The 16822-nt window shown below is 34.5% G+C and overlaps 1 protein-coding gene across 1 annotated transcript in view; it reads right to left on the reverse strand.

The window, feature by feature from the left end:
• Positions 1-16822, reverse strand: part of GBE1 (1,4-alpha-glucan branching enzyme 1) — a 272242-nt gene that overhangs the window by 25427 nt on the left and 229993 nt on the right. The window contains exons 13-14 of the mRNA XM_054585232.1: positions 11129-11313; positions 9348-9480 (exon numbers count right to left, since the gene is read on the reverse strand). Coding sequence (XP_054441207.1) covers positions 9348-9480; positions 11129-11313 — 318 coding nt within the window. The remainder of the gene's footprint in view (positions 1-9347; positions 9481-11128; positions 11314-16822) is intronic.

Below are 16822 nucleotides of genomic sequence, written 5' to 3' on the forward strand. Positions count from 1 at the left end.
GCTATATAAGCCTTTGGGAGATAAAAGTATTAGGGTAAGAGAACAAACTGACAAAAATGTCTCAGAGTCAGAAAAAGTAATGCTACCACCAGTGAAACTTATTATTCTTCTGTGTTTCTTCATTGGAAAAAAAAAAAATAAAGGAAGAGTGTTGGAAGGGAAGAGTGAGGGGGGAGGGGAGGGGGTGGAGGGCTTGAGCAAAAAGGAAAAAGGACTCATGGACATGGACAACTGTGGGGATTGCTGGGGGGAAAGAGGTATAAAGGGACTAAATGGCAACAGAAAAAATTCAAAAAAAGATTAAAAAAAGAATAGTGAAAACTCACTATCTTCCTAAATAATAAAGAGCTCACAGGGAAAAATGACAGTGATATTTAGAATTTTTCACACACACAAAATTTCTGTTTTAGTTAATGTTCCTATAAGACATTTATTGTTTTCCAGTAAAAGATAATATGATTGCACTTAATTAAGTTATGCATTAAATAAATAATTTTCCGGGATAGCATCTACAGAATACTTTCCATATTCAACAATTGATACCATATAACTACCAAAAATAATCATAATTACAGAAATAAATTTCACACAAATAATAGGAATTAATTATACATTTTCATCATTAGGCCAATACATACATTAGTAGAATTAGAAATGATTCTTACACATAGTTATACTGAAGTCATTGTTTTCAAGAACACATTGTTCATGGCTCTACTTTTTCTACTTTGGAAAAACAAACTCTTCTTTTGGTTGTAGCATCCACATATTGTTGGAAGCCCTTAAATTATTATATTGAACCAGTAATAATTATATTATGGGTTAATTTTAAGAAATTGTCTGTGGCTATTCGGGTACCCTTTTCACAAAAAAATTAAACACTGACCATTCAGTTGGACCCTGTGGGATCTGAGTAAGAACAGCTTAACAGAAAATGATGAAAATAAAATTTCTCACTTATAGAAGACCTAAGCAGCTTTCAGGCAGGCAGGTGATATTTATTGAAAAAAAAAAAAAAGCTAATGTCTACTGAGATCCAGGAGGAAAATGTAATTTAACATTCAATATTAGAAATTTATTTTAGACACAGCATTCTCTAGTTAAAAAAACACTGGCATGAGATATAAAGGTGACAACTAAATTTATTTTTTAAGATGGAAGAAAACCATCTGTTTTGAACTGATTAAATAAAGGACTATTTTCAAAGAAAGGTTAGATACGAAATTTTTCAGGCCAGTGATTTCACTGCAGATTTTTTGCTTCCATATTTGCAATGCTATTCCCTAGGAAAGGAAAAGATTTACTCAATGAGATAGAGTGTAAAGTAGAGGTACAAGGTATAGAATAAGTTTGTAGTAAATGGTAGATCTTATTAAAAAAGTCTATTCAGCAAGTATTCTGACAAAAGATTCTAGTGCCTTAATTTCAAATTTTACAAAATTATGATGTATTTTATGGATACATTTTATCAATTTTACTTTTCAATCATTTAATTAAATATTTCCTTTAAGGGAAAAAAAATACATTTTAGGAATTCTTTGTGATTTAATTATTTAATTTTAAACAACTTCAGGGGTTCTTTCACCATTAATAGTTTTATCAAACATCTATTTTTCCATGTGTCTATTTGTCCATACATCTTCCTATCCATCATCCATCCATCCATCAATCCATCTGTCTAATCATCCTTCTACTCATAATTACCCATTTATCTATCTATTCATCCATCCATTAAATATTTAGCACCACTTTTTACAAATTAGTAAAAATGATCATGTGAGGCACAAATGTTTTTTCCTCATTAATGCTACAATTGTAAAGTGATTATGTACTATTTTCAAATATATAATAATGTTTCTGATTTCTCTGTTGCACAGAATGTCAAGAAAGAGAGGACCAAAATCTTGACTGAGCTAGTTAGATGCATTTCTGTAACCAAAGAAGACCATCACTGCACAACTGGGCTGTGAACCAAAAACACACAAATGCTGTTGAACATCTCAGAGCAGTGAACACTGAATAGCACTCAGCTATTCGAACAAAACAAAACAAAGCAAAAAAAAAAAAAAACAACACACAGACATACACAAAACTAAAATCATTTGTTTGTAGTAAGGGCTTGCTTATTATACATTACTGCCTATAGTTTTATGAATATATATTAAGCCAATCTAAAAGTGTTACAGCAGTTGAAATATTTTAATCATGCAAAATGTTTTTCTTTGTGATTCATCTCGAATGCATGAGTAGAAAAATGACACTAAATCATAGGCTCTTTATTGCCAGTGGGGGTGGGGGTGTGCATCTGTGATTATCATTAAATTACAGGCATCATTGAACAGTGTTTAACAATGAAAAATGATCAGAACAACCACTAGGTAATGTTTACAAATATTACTATCATCTTGAAACTAAAGAAGGCTAACCTAGGCAATGAGCATACGTCATTTTGAAGATAAAGAAACAAGAGGACCTATATTAAACACAAAATTGTTAGTAGGATTAACAGTCTGTGTTCACATAAAAATATAATCATTAAATTGCAGCACAGAGTAAAAGCATACTCACACACATATATACACAAGAAAAAAAAGCATTCTTGCATCTGTTCAAAGCCACTGTTACAGGTCTTTTCAGAAAATCTTGTACTTTTAAATTTTTTTAAATCAAAACATCTATCACCTGGGAAAAACTATAATACTGAGTTGAAATACTCCACTTTTTTCAGTCAAGAAATTAACCTTCACATATAAAATCTTGATAGAACGTGTCACTTAGCTACTCCTGAATTAGGTTCTTTGTTCTCATTTGCTGCATAAAGCACAGACTCTAATAAACACAGTGTTACATAACCAAGCTTCAAAGGCTTCTATAAACTAAGCCACTCATAGCAACATCTCTGCCTTCAGCAATCACACTCCAGTGTATCATCCAAGTGACCTTATTTGCTCATTAAAAACTCTGTGTACAGGTTGCAAATGTCAGAGTCTAAATTTACATTTTTAAAAGTACTTCTTGCATCAGTTTAATGAAAATATTTCAACAATCTCAGGTCAAATACGACTATTTACTTATCTGTTCCCTTAACTTTAAATATTTTTGGGCTGGATTCACATATTCTTCACAAGCCATACTTTATGGTCACTCCACTCAACCTTTCAATATTGCTGCTACACCACTTGGAAAAGGGGCTGCTATTATTCCTATCCCCACCTCAACAGTATGCTGACAAATAATTTAAAAACATTTGATTTTAGTGCTCATGTCTCAAAATGATACAAATCTGTATATACCAAGAAGCATACCTTATAAATAAGCTGTGAGTGCTTTAAGTTTACTTTGAGTATTATATAGGTGACTTATATTGATGTGATACGTCAGAGGAGTTTAACTTTGAATACTCCCCATGACACATTTAAATTCTTCTCTAGAATATAGGGTAAATGTGATAATTGACCTGAGTTTTACCTTTTTTTCCTTCTGTAGGATGTTGACAAGGGTCACAGGGAAGAATTTCTGGGGAAGAATTTGTGAGGGGTGTTGGTGGAATGCTGAGGGAAGTTAGCTGATGACAGAGAAGCTTGCTGGTAACTGTGAAATTTGTGTATAAACTTCTCTTGCTAGCCATCTCCCTAGAACTATAATAAAATCATTTTGAACATTCCAGAAATAAATCTTCATCAGTAATACTTCTACTGTTACTACCACCAACCACACAGTACCAATGCAGAGAGAGAAAGAGGCACCCTGACATGGTAGAAGAACATAGGCTTTGCAATACACTGCTCAACCTTTATCAGCCTCATGCTGGAGGAAAGTCAGGTGGTTCCTTAAAGACCTCAGTTTACAGATCTGTCACATGAGGCTATACAACTTAGCTTATAGGGTGGCCAGGAATACTAAACTAAATACTTAATGAAAATGGCTAGTTAAACAGAAGATCCTCAAAAGTGGTATCATCATTTGTGTTATTCAGAATAAATAAGAAAGAAAAGTTTGTCCTGGGAGCTTAGCAGTTTTCCTTCTGATCTGAAGCTGATTTGATAATGCTGTAAGTGAAGAAAAGGAGGGAAGAAATACAATGTTTCTGATAATATAAAAGGCATATTGTTTCTTTCTCTATAGCTAAGCAATGTGAAATCATAAGCAAATACAACACAAGAGGAAAATGTATATTATCTTCCTAAGCATGAAATTTACCACCCGCTTACTTACTCATTATATTTGGATCTCAGTTCTGCATGACCCACATTGCTATCTCCTGTATTAAAGAACACTGATGATTATTATGCTGAAGATTAGCAGCTAAAAAGACCAATGTGAAACATTGTATAGGCAAATAATTTTTGTTGCCGCTGTTTATTTTCTTGAATATGGCTGTAAACTCTTTTTGCAAAAACAATGGTATGTCCTTTAGGCATAACTGTGAAGATTACTTTAAAAACCTTATGATACAATCAGACTTCCCTCTTAGCTTTCCAAACATATCATCTTATTTTGAAGTGATAGTTAAAAGCATCCTTAAAGTGTTTCATCTACCTTGCCTGGCATTACCCCCAGAAAGCTCCCTTTACAATGGTTTATTGGGAATATAGTCACCACTTATTCTTCACAGATTTGAGTGAGAGTTGATGTCTTGCTATTTGGTAAACAGGATACACAGGTTCAAAAAAGTGGAACTGCTCAAGAATTCAGACATGGTCCCTGTTGCAGGTTTATATTTCACAGTGACAGAAGTTCAAATGACTTCTTTAGAAACTTTAAATTTGTTCTGGCACCAAATCCTGCTTTCCAGGGAATTAAAAATTTGATGAATTCCTTGACTTCATTAATACATCCAATCTTGCCACTGTGGATTCTTTACAGTGAAAATCTATTCAATCCACTGGCTCAGTAGTTGCAAATACCAACAGCATAGACCACTTTGGTAAAGTCAGAGAACACAGCATAGAAAGCCTAATTTTTGTGTGTGTGTAATTTCTGTATCTAAAATGTTCATATAATGTTGACATATAATGCTGTTTAAAGGTATAAGAATAAAGTCAGAAAGACGAAAGGCTAAAAAAGAGATGAGACTTGTAAAATGCTAAGATAAACATATCCTTAAAGCTAAGCTTAGAACAATAAGAAGTTGAAAGAATAGATTCATCTGCTGCTTATGGTACAATCGTAACAGATTAATAACAGAGAGCTGTTCTACTCTAGTATTCTTTTATCTTCTCTCATAACAGGGTCAGAGGCAAAAACAATATATGTTTTTTCATGCTTCATGTTAAGTTTGGGATTTTAGGTTAAAATTATTAACTGAATAAAGAATAAAAGAGCTACAATGAAGCACTACTACATATAAAGAAAAATGAAAGATTTTTACTTGAAAGCAAAGACAGAATGAGCAGAAAATGCAATGGCTGCCAGTAAAGCTAATGTAACTTTAATGAGAGAGTCCTATCAAGATACAGGGAGGTAATGTGGCACTCTGTGTCACACTTGCCAGGCCCTATCTGGAATATTGCGTTGTTTGTTCTGCAAACACAATGTAAGAAGAATGTGAACAATGATGGGTGTATTGTGATAAGAGAGATATGATTGTAAAAGGTCTGGAAAATATCACGAGAATCTATGAAATAAACTAGAGGCATTTGGTCTGGAAGAAGAATGACTCAGGAACGGTGCTGTGAGGAGCATGTTAAGTGCCCTTCTGATTTGTATAGCTGGCATGCGGCACAGGAATTAGCCCCAGAGTACAGAACTAATGCATTTACATGTAAGAAAATATTTATACATTTTTTAAAATTAATTATTTTCTTGTGAAATGGTGAGATTTGTAGAACTGGAAAGTGTTCTAATGATAGTTAGCTTTTACTTGTGGAGGAATTTATAAATACCTGAACTGAACTGGGTCACTGGAGTATAGAATATCACAAAATCCAGAAGATTTTTTGACTTCTATCTATGAGTTTAGGCTGGCATGATGAACATATAGTTATTCAGAAGATGTGGGCTAAAGTACTCTGGAAATGCTTTCCTGCTTCCCTCCCCTCAGACAGAAACCCTCATTACAACAAAACTATCCCATTAGGTCCTTAGTGTGTTAGGCCTTGCAAACTTTCCGAGTATTCAAAGAGACTGTTACTAAAATGCAAATGTACCCTGAGGAACCAGTGACATATGGGGATTTTGTCAACAATAGCTTGTTGACAAAAAGACAGGAATGAGAAAGTTTACAAGATTAAATAAGGTCCAAGTGGACACAAATCCCTAGAAAACAAAATTATTGTAGGAAAAGAAACAACAATATTTCTTTGTGGTTCTCCTGGAGATTCAATAGATGACTGAGGCTTCAACAGCTACTTCTAGGAAGACATGGCCCAATGTTCCAAGGTGTCTATTTCACTGCAGATTTTAATGGGTACAGATTCTGAAAGGGACAGCTAATGCGAAGCATTTAGTGTTTATTAATGTAAAGAGTTTCTGTATAACAGGGGCATATAGACGCTTAGACAAATCACTAATTTTTAGAAGACTCAACTTATGTTTTTTCCCCAAAACCAAACTTGACTTTCATGTACACTGTAACTTTGTATCACTAAACAAAATTAACTTTTGGGTGGATTCTACTATGTAGTTATATGTTTTCATTTAATAATATTTATTAAAGTTACATAGATTTCAGAAAGGAGATCAATGCAGCTTAGTACCAAGATTTTTTTTCTAAACATCATTATGGATATTCCTTTGTCAATGATCCTAAATTAAACTCATATTTTCTATTCCCCTGTTTATTCCTCTGTGCTTTGTCATACTCAGTAATAATAACATACTATTCTTCCTGCTGTTTAAAGTAAAACCTTGTATTTTCTCTTTTACACCCCATCTATAAGTAATTGCCGAGTTCTTCATTACAAGAAAGAGTTTCACATACCTCTTTCTATTCTATTGTCATTACTTTAGTTCATGCACTAATTATCTTTTATGTGTACTGTAATTTCTCATAATTAATATCTGTATTTCCAATCTGTCTCCTCAAGAAAACTCTCCTATATCCTGGGTACATGAGACTTTTCCTAAAGTATACATTCTTACCAAGTGGCTCCCTAACTCAAAACCTTTAGTGACTCACTATAAAACTACCAGAACTATACTAAGCTAATTAATACAGCATTGAAATCCTCTATTATGTCATCTTGATCTATCTTTTCAGCCTACTTATTAGTATTTGTTTTTATGGTCATATTTCTCCAATTAATCTATTGTGTTGTTCATTATCTAAGGATATCTATGCTTTTCTACAGCTGAAATGGCCTTCTTCAAATTTTTCTACTATAATTTTATCCATTTCTCAAGGTCCAGGCTTAAAAACCTTTACCTCAGTCAATTTCTCCCTCTTTCTCACTCTTGCTCTCCCCCTCTCTCCCTCCCCAAACCAGGCTTAAATCACCAATCAACCAATCAATTTCTTTCTTTTTTTTTTTTTTTCCTTGTCTTTTGGTCTCCCTGGGAAGATTCCTGCTCCCTTCCCATTTATTGCATTAGGTCTACAAAATCATTGGGTTTTATACATGTCTTCTCCACCACTTAAGGGTCAAGAACAGTGCTTATAAAAGACTGCAGTAGATTCCAAGACTTCTGTAAATGTATTTTGGTTTGATTATATTTTGATAATAACTTGATTGTATTACATTATTAGGTATAAAAGAATTTAGTCTAGGGGATGTTATCTTAGCAGTTTGGAGTTGATAAGGGTCACCTATGAGTTGCTACAGGTCTAGTATTTGTTTTCATTCTTCACGGAAATGATGAGGGTGAGAACATTTGCTTCCTTTAACAGTACAGCTTTTTTTTAATGCAGATAATGTTATCACATTGATTTTCTTTTTCTGCCTCTTTGTACAAACGCAGTACAAAAGAAAATTTGCTAAAGCAAATCCATTCTTGAAAAAGACACAAAAATAATACCTATTTGCCTTCTGTTGTGTTGAAGGTGACATTTGGAAACATGGCTGTTGCCCTGCAATTGTAACAGGTGCCAGGCTTTGGACTTTGCTGACGCTATGAATGTTTGAAAAGAGAAAGACAGAATAAATCAGGGAACTCAATGATATGGTCATCATGGTGCAGTTACACTACCTCAGGACTTTTATTATACGGAAAATACATCTTCTTTACTGTTCGAACCACTTGAACAGGGGGTTTATCTTATAGCGACAGAGACCCTGACACACAGGGCTTCATGTCGGTGTCAGGCACTTGCTCAGGTGGAAGACTGTGATCATCTTTAGGACCCTAGAGGAGAAGAACATTATTTTTACTGCCTTCTTAAAAATTTGTGCTGTTCGTTTCTAGGTCTTGAATTTTTTGTGTGTGGATTTGGTGAGTTATAATCTCTTAAAATACACGGTACTTTTTTTTTTTGTAACAGTTTTCAACTTACAATTACTAAGTTTTCTTCTTCATTAATTTAAATGCTCCATGAAACACTGGCCAAGTGGCTCAGTTGGTTGGAGGATCATCCCATACACCAAAACATTGCAGGTTTGATCCCCATACAGGGCATGTATGGGAAACAACCAATTGATGTTTCTCTCTCATATCGATGTTGCTGTCTCGCCTTTCCACTCTCTCTAAAAATCAATAAAGATAGCCCTGAGTGAGGATTAAAACTATATCTTATATTATATTTATATTTACATATATTTTATTTATATCTTTACCTCTATCCATATAAAAACTCCATGAGGGCAGTGGCTGTATTTGTCAAGACCATTCCTGTATTTACAGCACCTAGCCTATGGCTGGAAGGCAGGTGCTCAGGAAGTACCTGAAATGAATGAATGAGTAACCGAATATATAGAAGATATAAAAAACATTCTCCTTGCTTTTACCTTTCCTCACACTTCCATGTCCTGATTCTTTACCAAGTCAAACCTAGGAAAGTGACCTATGTCCTGAAGTATAGAAGAAAGGAAAGTGAAAGAGGAAGGACGCTCTCTTTACTACCACTGCCTGCTCTCTCACTCAGTGGCGAAGGGGAAAAAACACAATCCTTAGAGGCAACTTACAAAATACTTCCATAAAGAAAAACTATAATCATTTCCTGTTTTTGTATGTTGGATCAAAATATTTTTTTAAATGTCTAGAATCACACTTTTAAGAGCCAGAATGAAATGTATCCTAATTCAGTATTACTGAGCTGAGCAAAGATTTAGCAATCAACTATTTCAAATCCTTCATTTCTCAGGCAAGGAAGCTGAGAGCTATGGACAACAAGATCAGCGTTAGTCTTCCTTATTGCTAGGATTTAAAAAAAATGAATACAGATAGTTATATTGGCTGGCAACAAAAAGGATATTTTCCTGGCACTTTCGTTCCAACCCGGTAATCAGTGTAGCTTTTGTTTGGATGAAAGTTGAAAATAAAAAGAAGACCTGCTCTCTCAAATGCGATGACCTTATTGGCTTCATGCTTCTCACTCACATAGGCCTGCAAAAATTCACACATATATTACATTTAAATAACATCTAGATGCTGACACAAGTAAATTATTTATAAAATAAGTTGTTTTTGTCTTTATTAATAGCTTTGTTAATTAAGCCAAAAATGAGACTATCAGCACATTGTATTTTTTGACCATGTTGTAATTTTCCCATATTAAACTCTAAGCCAATGACAGACTCAAAAACTAAAGACCATGAACTGTATAAAGAGCATAAAAATCTTATCACCCATTGCCAACTTCAAACAAAGCACGGATGATTAGTGTTGTGGCTTAGGTTTTAAGTAAGAACAGAGAATATATGGTATATACAAAGTGTTCATGTGTGTATGTATATATATATGATCTACTTATAAGTGAATTTTCTTTAAGACCTTTGTTTTAGTTCTAGATTAATGAGGTGAGGTACATAAATTGCTTTTCAAAATATAATGTGACATTATTATTATTCTTACGTTTCTGCAGTTGCAGTTACCTTAAAACCTTTGCATTATTGTATAACTTTGTCAGATTCAATGGCAATATAAAGTCCTTTCCCATATACAAGTGTGTGTGTGTGCGCGCGCGCGCGCACACGCGTGTGTAACTGAATAAAAGGAAGGGTCTGAAAAAAATTACAATAGCTACACACTTTCTTATTTTATATATCATGTTTTACAGTAGGCAGTTAGAAGCCCCTGCTTTTCAACCCCATTCTCTTTCCAGATTTGCAAGGACTTATTTCCATGCATATCAGCAGCACTGCTCTTGGTAATTTAGAAGTGGGAACTAAGGCTCTACTAGTAAACAGCATGCCTTTTGGTATTCAGCATTGTTGCTACTGAAAAGAAGCATCATTTTGCTCTCTCTTCTGGAAATAGCATTACTAATAAATTTGAGTAGGACATTCATGTCATGTAGCCAATCTTACTGAATATATAAGGACCTTTGTTCAACCATTAAAAAATCATAGACACCAAAGTAAAAACACATCAACAGTAATTTCAAACAGTACCAGTAAAAAGTAAATGGATTATAAGTAACACATAATATATGCTAATTTCTGCAAGGGAAAAAAAGGGCTGTGTAAAATTTGCACCTGTTAATTACATTTTTGAAAACTTATTGAAAATTGAGACTTTAATTCCAGAGGAGAGTCAAGCTCATGAAAAATATAAAACAGCATGCAGGTATAATAGCATCTATTGAAATGACAAATTACAGACCAGTAAAGGAAGGAAAAAGAGTAATAAAGAAATCTACATGTTGTCAATGTAATTTGTTTATGACAACATCATTATTTATATAAAGAAAGAGTCAAAACAATTAAGATGTTTCCACAGCAATTTCCAAAATGGATTCCATGCTGAGCTTTTGTCTTTTTTTTTTTTTTTTAACAAATTGAAATAAACATTACTAAATTTAAACAACAAGAAACTACACAGGAGAGTAAGCAGGGCATTGTGTTTAAGATTTTCATTATCTTTTGGAGAGACTTCAATAACATGTTTTGATACCCTGAAGTATGTTACAGTGCACTAGATACAGAATAATAAAGTGCTGTTTAAAAGACCTGTGCATAGATTTAAATTGATTGCCTTTGTGAGCATGTACAACATTGGTGACTAAAACATAAACTTACAGTGAGGAGCTTACCTGTGGAGCTGAAAGCCAACCATATCTTTCTTCTAGTTTATTCATCTCCTTGTCAAAGTTATTTAGAAACTTATAGCGAAGAAGGTCATCATCAGTTAAGTGAAACTGCCTTCTGGCATAATGGTAACTCTCGTTATTTCCTTTCCTTGGGAAGTCTAACCATTCAGGATGCCCAAATTCGTTACCTGTATTAAGAAATAAATAGAAAGTTTGCCTACTAATGTTAGCATTTCTCACTAAGAACAGTAAATAATTATATTATTTTAAAGTCCTTATAATCATTTTAGGTTATGATTTAATATCGCTGTGCCCTGGGAATGATGTACAACCCTAGTTTAGAAACAGCATAGTCTAGCACAAGCAGCACCAACCACATTTGGACTCAGAAGCTCAGGGTGTAGTTTTAGCCAGGCCACGTGTTCCCATTTTTGAGAACCAGTATCTCTGTCATACTTATTTAACCTCTGAAATAATCGCTGAGTAATTTCTAAAATCTCTATTTCATTAATCTTTGAAATCTGTAGACTGCTTTGTAATGTCCAATGCCTTCGTATGTACATTATTTTTTGATCCTCAAAGAAACTCTATTATATCCCTTTCACAGATGAGAAATCCAAAGCATTGAGCAGTTAAGGGATTTGCTCAACCTCATAGAGATAGTAAGTGGAAAAGCAACCACTGAAATTTAGTTCTTCTGATTAAAATCCAAAGTTCTTTCTACCTCATCACACTGAGCAAGTAGGCTGTAACCTTCAGGTGCTAAAGAAACCCAAGTCATCACTTTTATTATTCATTTTCTTTCTCAGATGTCTGTGTTACCATTGCATGTATATTTTTAATTTTGTGTGTGTGCGCGTTCGCATGTGTGTGTGTGTGTAAAAGGGACTTTTGTTTGAGAATGCATTTAAATATTCTTTCTTATTATAATAATGAAAAATATAAACCCAACATACTTGAAAAAATGATAATCAAATTTAAATGTCAGTTGTTAAATAGTTTGGATCCTTTTGTTTTCCCCAAGTTAGATGTTTTCTTTATGGCTTTTTTTCTTCCCCTAAAAATTCAACACTACTTTATAAAATTTATTCTCAGTTACCCATTTAACACTACAATTTTCTAAGACAAATTTTTCCTTTGAGTTAGAAAGTACCATAGTCAATACAAGTGTGTTCTGCTTTAAAGAAACAAGTATATAACTAATCCAATAAATAGAAACTTATAAACTGGCATGTAATCTGAAACAATTATTGTAGCATTTCTTTAAATAGTATACTCTGCTAAGAAACACTGCAATTTACATTTCACTTTTCAGGACCATATTCATCAAACTAAAAACCACATCCAAACCTATATGTTTATAGCAGTTTCATAAAAATTAAAGTGTCTACAAATATTTTGCTAAATTTATATATTTCAGTTTAAATAATACTTCTTATGATGTTGCTCACTATGTGAGGGAACCAGGTTTCTGACTCTAAGGGTCTCTATTTATTTTAGGATGCCTTAAAGTGACACAAGGACTATCCCTCTGCTACATGTAGGAATCCTACCTGGGTTTGGAGAATGATTCACTCAGCCCAAAGTGTACCTGTAGTATAACTTGCTCCATCATCTACTCAAGTTGCAAAATAAAAGTACCTCCACAACTGCAGTGGAGCACATTCCCTACTGGTAACGGAGCTACTGCCAGTCCAGGGAATATGTTATGTCCAAATGGTAGTGGGATTTCCACTAGTGGAGAAAGTTAGAGAGACCTGAAATTCTATGAGGTAGGTAAGGTATAGTAGCCTGCAAACTGGAACCGGGCTTTCAGTAGGCAAAATACTTTTATTTTGCTATGGCCATATATCTCGGAGGTGGCTCCAATATTAATAAGCAATTCCTTTGGCCTTTTCTGTGGGAGACTGAATTATTAAGTAGTGGGGCTTATGACCCCAGACAGTCTGGTTTTAGCAAACTGACTTTTAATTACTCCTCCATATTGCTCAGAAGTAAATACCATAGAAATACAGCACACGGAATGACCAGCCTCTTATACATAGACAGAAATTCCTAGCTAATGGAATAACAAGTGTGGCTGCAATGGAGTGTGAAGGTGAGATAAAGTGAGGGGTTTGGTTTAGCCATAAAATAGGGTTTGTGGTGAGGAGAGGTGGTTCAGATCGGATGAGGTCAGATGAGAATAAGTCTCATGAAATTTGGACTTTACATTGCAGGCAATAGGGAACCACAAGCTTTCTTTAAGTAGGGAAATGAAAAGTTCACATATGTTTATTAATAAAATATCTCTGGTGTAGTGTGGAAAAGATGCTCGATGTTCGGCATAGTTGAACGGTAAGAAGTCTAATACGGAATCCAAAGTATAAGGTAAGAGATGACAACATGCAATGAGAAAGGAGAAAAGAATGATTGATTCAGATGACATTTCTGAGTTGGAAATAGCAGGATTTTATGATTGTCTGCTGAAGGGAGGTTGTAAGGGAAGCATGAATACAATTTTGACGTTTCGAGCTCAGAAGACTGAGCGGTGACAGCACTGACTGTAATGGGGGGAGATGATGACAGAGGCAGCGTGCGGGGAGAAGATAATGAGTTCGTTTTTTGGCATACTGAATTTAAGACCTGAAGGGTAGACAGGCCTCCACGGGTTTAAAGTAACGCTGATAAAAATAAGGTACTAAAATTCAGGAAAGACTTAGGGATGAGGGGCAAGAGTGATTTGTAAGAACTCAATCAACAGTAGTCACAGCCATAGGAGGGAAAAGGGCCGTGGGCAGCAACGCAAGGAACTGCAGGCAGGAAGAAGGCAGATTGGAGCGGACAGAGGAACAATGGTAGCCGAGTAAAGGGAACATCAGAAGAAAACACAAATGGCTAAGAAGAGTTTCAAGGAAGGCGCTCGGAGTCAAATGCTACCAGCCTTCCTGTAAAAAAAAAAAAAAAAAAAAAAAAAAAAAAAGGAAGATTTTGTGATACCACTAGCTCTCGGGTGTAGGGATAAGGTAGCGTAGAGCTGTGCTTTTCAATGAATTGGTACGCTCCAGAGGAAACATGCAGATTCCTAGAGAGCTTGTTAAAAGAATTGGTGCTCCAGTGATTCTGATTCACTACTTTTGGGGTGAGTCTTTGGCAGGAATTTATATTTTTATCAGCTTCCCTGTGCTATTCTGCAAGTAGAAGGGCTAAAGGCTACACCCTGATGAATAACCCCATAGAAATCTGTGTCTAAATAAGGACAGTTAGACAACATGATGTCTATGAACACAGATTTTCAAGTCAGAGAGACATGGGTTTTATTTCTAGCAAGGCCTCTTATGAGTGACATGAATTTAGGCAATTTTATCTCTCCAGTTCTCAGTTTCCTCCTCTGTAAAAGTGGATAATAAGTTTTGTAAAAGCTCTTTTAAGATTCAAGTGAGGTAAGTGAGGCACTTTGATCAGGTTCTGGCAGATACAAGCTTTCAAGGTATGGCAGCTTTTATGCTACGCACCGCTCATTACTGATGTGGTTCAGGAAAGAATGACATAAAGGGCAATAGATAAGAGTCATAAAAATGGTAAAATTTCTGGCTCCCATCATTCAGAGGAGGAAACTGACCAACTCTACTCTTCAGCAGACATACAGGTAACTAGGATAAATTCAAAAACAGCAATTTGGCTACTCTTCACTTAGTTTTCATGATATATTATTCCATTCTTTAAACTGAAAAAATTCTCACTGATGCATTTATTTACATATTTAATAATACAAACATATTTCCCTAAGCCAAGTACTTGGTTTTAGAAGAAAGGGAGATAGGCAGGGAGAGAAAAGGAGAGACGAAGAGAGAAAGAGAGAAACATTGATTTGTTGTTCCACTTATTTGTACATTTACTAGTTGATTCTTGGATGTGCCCTAACCGGGGAATGAACCCACAACCTTGGCATATTGGGACTATGCTCTAACCAGAGGTACCCAGCCAGGGCCTCCCTAAGCCATGTATTAATGTGCTTTGAATTATCTATTATTTTATATCTTAAAAGACAGAATTAAAAGTGAAAATAATTTTGCTACAAGACACAGAGATTGATAATATAAATCATATTGCTACATTAGGAATCCCCTCTCCACTTTCTTCCTTCATTATCCGCACATGTTCATCCTACCAAACCACTGAACAAGCTCTCAGGGTTTATATACACTATTATATAGTATATACATACACTATTATATGTACACACACACACTATATGAGTGTATACATATACTATTATATATACACAGTATTGTATGCCCTATGTAATAGTATATATGTAGTAAGTACATATGCAATATATAGTATATACATATATTAGATTATAAGAGTGAATATTGTATAGTATTCATTTGATTACATTACAGTTAAAAGAAATAGTATAGGCACTTTGTAACAGTGGAGCTCTGTGCTGGCTAGAACATAACTACTGACACTTGAAGACATCCTTTACTCCTAATTCTTCCAATCTTCTTAAAAATGTGACCCCAGGTCATAATTTTTGTTGTTTGTTATCTCTTCCAACTGCTTCGGATAGACTAATGGGGTGAAAATATAAATTTTTCTACACTGTAGAGTTTAGCTTCTCTCTTAGCACAGTTTTGTTTGGTTTTTTTCATCAGTACAGAACTGAATGGTGAGTTTGAACAAAATTTTTTGGGGAAATAATAACCCATCTCATAATCTGATTAAGAGGCAAGTCCCTGCTACCCAGACACACACACACACACACACACACACACACACACACACACACACACTGGATACAGCCTCAAGGTTTCTAGACTCCATCCAAAATCTGATCCAACGTGAAGTTACACTATCATTTATTTCTAACATTCTCACAGGACAAATCGTATCTTTATAATCTACAGCATAAGTAATAATTTGTAAATAGAAAATTATAATTACATGAGATAAGGCATGCAAATCATTAGAAGATCACAACACACAATATATGACTCAAATATTAGCTAAAATAGTTAATATTATTGTGTCATGTTTTTATTATATAAGTAATATACTAATACATTATTTAAAATAATGTAGAAGAGCTTACAACACACCATGTTGCTCACTACATACATGCTAGTACTAGCTATTATTATATTGTTATGTTTATCTTTTATTTATTATTTTTTATTGTACATGTAATGTACTTATAGATACACCACACACCAAAATAAATACAAGATGGATAAAGAACTTGAATATAAGTCATGACACAATAAAAGCCCCAGAGGAGAACATAGGCAGGAAAAAGTCAGATATCAATACAGCAATATCTTCACTGATATATCTCCTAGGGTAAGGGATACAAAGGAAAGAATAAACAAGTGCGACTACATTAAATTAAAAAGCTTCCATATGGCTAAAGAATACATCAGCAAAATGAAAAGAGAAATAACTGTATGGGAAAACATACTTGCCAATGATACCTCGGACAAGGGTTTGATCTCCAAAATACATAAAGAACTCACACAACTCAACACCAGGGAGATAAACAGTCCAATTAAAAAATGGGCAAAGGACCTGAACAGACACTTCTCCAAGGAGGACATACAGAGGGCCCAGAGACATATGAAAGAATGCTCTGCATCACTAACCATCAGAGAAATGCAGATTAAAACTACAAGAAGATATCATCTCACACCTGTCAGAATGGCCATCATTAACAAA

This window comes from Pteronotus mesoamericanus, unplaced genomic scaffold (assembly GCF_021234165.1).
Source record: "Pteronotus mesoamericanus isolate MK-2021 breed Mesoamerican mustached bat unplaced genomic scaffold, CSHL_Meso_final contig_82, whole genome shotgun sequence".
In the NCBI taxonomy this organism is placed as follows: domain Eukaryota; kingdom Metazoa; phylum Chordata; class Mammalia; order Chiroptera; family Mormoopidae; genus Pteronotus; species Pteronotus mesoamericanus.